Below are 6681 nucleotides of genomic sequence, written 5' to 3'. Positions count from 1 at the left end.
AAGTTTGCCCCTCTCGCCTTCACTTCGCCGGCGACCAGCGCGGCGACCTCCCTGCTAGGCAGTCCCCCGGTTACCCCCTCGTTGCGGGCTTCGCCGGTTCTCTCGCCCTTGGCATCGTCGAGCGTCTGCCCCTCGGTCGCCCGGTCGCCCCTCTTCACGCCGGAGCATCTTACCCCGCCGCAGGCGCGCCACCACCCCGCGCCGCCGTCACCGCCGCCCTCCCCGCCACCGCCGCTCTTCCTGGCGTGGGCTGCTCCTCCCCTAGCGGCGTCACCCTCCCCGTCGTCGTCGTCGTCGTCGTCGTCGTCGTCGTCGTCGTCGTCGTCGTCGTCAGCCCCCGGCCCTGCGTGTGCCTCCCCGCCGCCCGGCCGTAGCCCCCTTCCTGCCACGTCGCCCCTCGCGGCCGTAGCAGCCCCCCCCCTCGTCGCAACCATGCACCACAATGCCCGGCACTTCCGCGAGGGCAGCGACTCGTCCACCATCGCCCAGACCGGGGCCGGCGGCGGGTCGTCCTCCGGCGGTGGGTCCTCCGCCGGCGGCGGGTCTTCCACCTCGCCGACGCCGCACATTCTCCACCCCCCGGGCATGCACAAGAGCGGCCCGGATGCCGAGCCGGATGCCACGCTCACCGGGCCGTCGGCCTCCAGCCGCCGGTCCAGCAAGAAGCCGGCCGATTTCGTGCACATTCCCCTGAAGGATCTCCAGGTGTGTTCTCTTCTGCCTTGTTCCCCACCCCCCCTCCCTGCCTTCTGTCTTTGCCTGGACCTGGGCTCCCCTTTTGCCTGGGCCTGGGCTCCCCTTTTGCCTGGACCTCGGCTCTCCTTTTGTCTGGGCGCCGGCTCCCCTCTTACCCGGGCCTCGGCTCTCCCTTTGCCTGGACCTCTCTTCGTGCCGGCACTGACATGCTCTTCTCTCGCCCTCGGCCGGCCGTGTGCGCCACCCAGATCCTGGACAACATCGGGTCCGGCTCCATCGGCCACGTGTACCGTGCCAAGTACCGGGACCGGCTGGTGGCCGTGAAGTTCGTCAACTACGAGCAAAAGAAGGAGTTCGAGACCGAGCTGCAGTACCTGAGCGGGGTGACGCACTGCAACATTGTCCGGCTCTTCGGCGCCAGCATTGCCCCGCCGCGCTTCCACATGGTCATGGAGCTCGGCGTGACGAACCTCTACAAGTACATCCGCGAGAATGACTACGGCCTGCGCGACGTCTTCAAGTGGAGCATGCAGCTGGTGGAGGTGTGTGTCGGGGGTTGTGCCTCCCCTGCCGGGTTTTTTCTCTCCTGCCGGGTTCCTCCGCATTTCCCTCTCTCTCTCTCTCTCTGTCTAGGCCCTGACTCCCGCTCTCCCCCCGCCCCCCCCCCCCCCCCCTCCCCAGGGCATGAGTTACCTCCATAATCGGAATATCCTGCACCGGGACCTGAAAACGGCCAATGTCCTGCTGGATGAGCAGCTTCGCGTGAAGATCTGCGATTTCGGCACCAGCCGCGGCTTCCAGGTGCCGCGGCAGCAAATGCTGACCATGACCTTCGTCGGCACCATCGGGTACATGGCGCCGGAGCTCCTGCGCGAGGAGCAGGTCAATCAAAGCATCGACGTGTACTCCTTCGGTGTGGTGGTGTGGGAGCTGCTCACCGGCAAGGCCCCCTTCGATGGGATGCGCCATGTGCAGGTCATTTGGCTGGTGGCCGGCGAGGGCAAGCGCCCGCCGGTGCCGGCCGACACGCCGCCCTTCTTCCGCAGCCTCATGGAGGATGCCTGGCACCAGGACCCGGCCCAGCGGCCCTCCTTCCGGGACCTGCTCAACCGGTGCATCCTGCACGTGGAGCACATGGCCGAGGAGTATGAGCGTGAGGCCATGGCCGAGGCGGCCGAAGTGGAGGCCGCCATCCGGGCGGAGAAGTCCCGCAAGGAGCTGACCGCCCGCGAGTCGGGCGGGGTCTATGTCAAGGCCAGCTCCGCCGGGACCGGGGCCATCAGCGCGGTCAGCCGCCTGGCCGCCTCGTCGGCCACGCGGCTGCGTGCCCTGTCGGCCTCCTCCTTCTCGTCTTCCTCTTCGTCCTCCTCGTCCGGGTCGCCGAATCCCCTGCCGGCGGCCTCGTCGCCGCTGGTGCCGGAGCCAGCCCGGTCGACCGTCACCACGACGGTCCCCCTGTCCGGCGGCCCGGGGTCCACCATCACCACCGGGTCCTCGTCGGCCACCTCCCCGCCGCCGATGACCCTGCGGCAAAAGCAGAAGGTCTGGGACAAGACCATTCGCCAGACGCTGGATGCCTATTCCAAGGCCGGGGTCAACCAGAATGTCCACAAATTCGGGGCCTTCGAGTCCCGGCTGCAGGAGCTCGTCCAGCATGAGGAGGCTCTGCAGGGCGGGGGGCCCGGTGCGCCTGGCCCGGTGGCGGCCGGCGTGGCCGCCGCCGCCGCCGCCTCCCCCACGCGGGCCCCCTCCACCGGGTCCTCGGCGCCGAAGCCGCCGCCGCTGATTTTGCCGACGCAGAATGACGCGATCTTGTCGCCGTCGGCCCCGGCGTCGGCCGGGCCGGGGTCCGCCTCGGCCGTGGCCCCGGCCAGCGCCGGCGGCGGCCCCCTCGGCAGTGCTTCCTCCTGTCCGCAGTCGCCCCCGACGCCGAGCTCCTCCTCGGGGGGTCTCCTGCTGGCGGCCATTGGGGATCTGGCCGCGGCGTCGGCGGCCGCGGCCGAGGCCGGGTCTCCGGGGCCCGCCTCCCCCGGGGGAGGCGGGGGCCTGAGCCGCGCGCATGCCCCCCCTCGGTCTCCGCTTCGGGTGTCCACCTCGCCGCCGGTGGGCAGCCTGGCGGCCACCAGCTTCACGCCGCCTTCGCCGCTGTACTTCGCCGGGGGCCCGGCCGGGGCCGGTGGCGGCCCGCACGCCGCCAGCCAGGCCGCCCTGCTTGCCCACCACCACCACCACCATCTGCATCACATGCACCACCAGGGGGTGCCATCGCCGATCCAGGTCCACCTGCCGCCGATGCTCTCGGTCCACGGGCAGCACCTCCGCCATGGGCAGCCGCTCTACCATTACCCGTACATGGACCCGTCGATGGCGGCGGCGGCGGCGGCCGCGGCGGCGGCCGCGGCCGCGGCTGCTGCCTCCTCCCCGCACCCGGGCTTCAGCGTTACGCCGGGCGCCGGCAGCGAGGCCGGCGGCCAGGGGATCCTGTCGCCGGCCACTTCCGGGCTGGATTTGGTCCACGGCGGCCCGGCCGGGTCCACCTCCTGCCCGGACACCCTGGCCGCCGGGTCCGCCTCGTCGTCCTCGCTGAATGCCGGGAAGCCGGCCTCGGCCGATGCCTCGGGCTCCCTGCTGCCGGACACGTACGTCAGGCGGTCGCCTGTCCTTCTGCATTGCCCGCTGCTTGCCTGTTCCCCCCCCCCCCCCCTGCCCGCCCGGCGGCCGTTCTTCCCTCTGCCTTACCCCTCTAACCGTTGCCGCCTTCTGTCGGGCCATGCGCCTTCGCCTCGGCCACCCGGGGGTGTCCGTCCCACAGCGCGCACCTGGCTGCCACGCATTTGCAGACCCCGTACGGGCTGGTGCGGCGCGAGTTTTCCGGCTCGACGCCCCTCCTGTCGGCCGGGACACCGACCACGGCCACCGGGCTGATGCCCTCGCCGCCGTCCTCCAGCGCTGGCGGGGTGGCCCCCCTGCCATCGCAGCAGCAGCAGCAGCAGCAGCAGCAGCAGCAGCAACACCCCCACATGCACCTGCTGCACCCGCACGCCCACTCGCACCAGGCGCTGGGCGCCGAGCCCCCGGCCATGGCCCAGCATGGGCGCTTCCTCAGCTCGAGCGCGGCCCTCGGCGGCCGGGGTACCGGCACCGGGGCCAGCCACACCCTGGAGCCCAGCCCGACCATGCTCCCGCCCCTGGCCTCCGGGGGGGCTTCCTCGCCTCAGGTGTCGCCCGGGCCGGGGTCCGCCGGCGGGGCGCCCGCCGGGCACCTGAACTCGGCGGTGTCCATGTCGGCCCTGCCGGCGGCCCAGCAGCAGCAGCAGCAGCAGCAGGCCCAGGCGGCGGCGGCGGCGGCGGCCGCCGCCGGCCACCATGGTGGCAGCCACCTGCACCTGGCCTCCCCGCACTCGCCCTATCCCATGGTGTCCTACCATCCCCAGGCGACGGCCATGTACCAGGGCGGCCAGCCGGTGCTCCTGCATCACCCCTTCCACGGGTCGCAGATCCCCTTCTATGCCTACCACCCGGCCACGTCCAGCGGCGGGGTGGACCCGTACTACGCCGGGGCGCAGCCGGGGGCCGGGCCCGGGGCCGGGACCGCCCCGCCGCCGCCGCCGCCCCATGCTCGCGCCTACCTCGATGGGTATTACACCGGGAACCCGTACCACCACCATGCGGCTGCGGCGGCGGCTGCGGCGGCGGCGGCGGCTGCGGCGGCCGCCGGGCACCCCCACGCCCAGCTCCTCGGCATGCACCCCTCCTCCTCGACGCCGGCGCTGTCTTCCGCCTCGTCGACGGCGCTGCTGTCGCCCGGCAGCGGGACCGACCTCTCCTCGGACTTGGACGCGCAGCTGCGTCTTCATGAGCGGCAATCCCTCGGGCCGGACTTCTTCTCGGGGACGCCTCAGGATGCGGGCCGGCCGCCGTTGCCGCCGGCCGCGGCCACCGGGGTCGACCCGGCCACCGGGGCCGGGGCCGGCTCCCTGGCCGAGGAGGGCGAGGAGGGCGGCCCGTCGGATGAGGACGCGGCCGGGGGCGCGGCCCAGCTCCGCCGGTCGCACAGCTGCCCCTCTTCGCAGCGCGTGGCCATGTCGCTGACGCGCGCACGGAACCGCGCCAATCTGCAGGCCCAGCAGGCGGCCGCGCAGCAGGCGGCCGCGCAGTCGGCCCAGGCCCAGCAGGCGGCCCAGGCCCAGCAGGCGGCCCAGGCCCAGCAGGTGGCCCAAATTCAGCAGCTCCAGGCGGCCCAGATCCTGCAGCTCCAGCAGCAGGCGGCCGCCCAGCATATGGTCCTCCTGCCGCCGCACCTGCAGGCCCATGGGCACCTCCTGGGGGCCGGGGCCGGGGCCGGGGCCGGCGGGTATCCCGGGCAAGCGCCGGGCACCCCGTCCGGGACCACCGCGCCCTCGCTGGCCGGCACCGGCGGCGGGGCGTCCGGCGGCTCCGGGGCCGGAGGAGCCGCCGGGGGGGCCCCCCCGCCGGGGGCGGCCGGCCTCCGCCACGCCACCTCGGTCTACCCGCTCTACCACCACCCCCACCACCCGCATGCGATGCATCTGCGCGGGGCCTATGGCCAGCCGTACTACATCTCGTACCAGAGCTCGCCGTCCCCCTCGTCGGACCCGGCTCTGTTGGCCACCGGTGGTGGTGGTAGTGGCGGCGGCGGCGGCGGCCAGCATCCCGGCATGGCGGTCACCTCGGTGTCCACCCCCGGGGCGGACATGGCGCCGCCGACCCCCTACTCGCATCATCTGCCGCCGGAGCTGATGATGCTGCCGCCCGGGCACCCGGCGGCGGCGGCGGCGACGGCCATGGCCATGGCCTCGCACTATCACCCGGGCGCCGGGCCGGCCGTCGGCGGGTCCTTCGACTCGCTGCACACCATCAGCCCGGCGGATGCGGAGTCGGCGGCGGCCATGGCGGCGGCTGCCACGGCGGCCACGGCGGCCACGGCGGCCACGGCGGCAACCCCCGCCCCCGCTGCGGCAGCCCCCGCCGCCACCGGGGACGCCCCCCCACCGACCACCTCCACGGCGGTGGCCGGCGCACGCCACCGCTCGGCCACCTTCTCGACGGTCGGCGCGGCCAGCGGGAACTCGCTATCACCGCCGGAGGTGGCGACCGCCGGCGGGTCGGCCATGCTGGCCGGCGGCCCGGCCTCCGCCGGTGGTCCCGGGCGCCATGGTGCCGGGGCCGGCCTCCTCCCCCACTCGGCCGCCTCGCTCGGGTACAAGTCGGTCCCCTCATCGCCGCTGGACCCGCCAACCTCGCCCCCCACGCCGCAAGTGGCCACCCCGGCCGAGGCGGGGCCCTCCTCTTCAAATATCGCCTCCTCCTGCTCCTCCGGCGGCGGCCTCTCTCCCTCCACGACGGCGGCAGTTCCCCCGAGTGGCAGTGGAGACGGCCCGAAGGGGACATCTGTCCCGATCTCCGGCACGTCGCTCCGCGTCTCGCCCTCCTTCCGCCAGCGCCACCGGAATGTGAATGCCGTGGCGGCGGCGGCCGTCGCGCTGGCCCTTTCCACCTCGGCCACCATTCCCTCGCCGTCGACCGCCTCGCCGACGGAGATCCCCTCCACGCCGGCCGCCTCGTCGGCCGGTGCCCCGCCCTCGTAATGGCCAGGCTCCCCGCACGTGCCACTCCGCCGCTGTTGCTGCCCCCCCCCCCCCCCCCCGGGGTGTTTGCGTATGCGCAGTGAGGCCGGCACAGAGGGAGCGGGGCGTCTCTCCGTGTGTCGTGTGTGCGCACATGGCGCAACGCCCGGGGGGCCATGTGACGCGAGCCGCTGTGGATCTCGGGAGGAGAGAGGAGGTCTTCTCGGCGGACGAAGATGCCACCTCTCCTCGCTGCGTGTCGCCATTTCCTTCTTCCATAGTGCCTCTCCCCGGTCGCATGTCGCCCCCCTGGCCGAGCGACGAGCAGTACCTCTCTCCCTTGCCCCCCCCCCCCCCCCCGCAAGCCAGGCACCCGGGGGCAAACACTTTGCGCGAC

The 6681-nt window shown here is 73.6% G+C and overlaps 1 protein-coding gene across 1 annotated transcript in view; it reads left to right on the top strand.

The window, feature by feature from the left end:
• Nucleotides 1-6305, top strand: part of H696_01438 (TKL protein kinase) — a gene marked incomplete at both ends in the record, with an annotated part of 8640 nt that extends 2335 nt beyond the window's left edge. The window contains 4 exons of the mRNA XM_009495335.1: nt 63-705; nt 945-1238; nt 1378-3335; nt 3509-6305. Coding sequence (XP_009493610.1) covers nt 63-705; nt 945-1238; nt 1378-3335; nt 3509-6305 — 5692 coding nt within the window. The remainder of the gene's footprint in view (nt 1-62; nt 706-944; nt 1239-1377; nt 3336-3508) is intronic.
• Between the last annotated feature and the right edge of the window lie 376 nt (nt 6306-6681).

This window comes from Fonticula alba (assembly GCF_000388065.1).
Source record: "Fonticula alba strain ATCC 38817 unplaced genomic scaffold supercont2.2, whole genome shotgun sequence".
Classification (NCBI taxonomy): Eukaryota; order Rotosphaerida; family Fonticulaceae; genus Fonticula; species Fonticula alba.
This window is presented reverse-complemented; position numbering and strand designations above follow the sequence as displayed.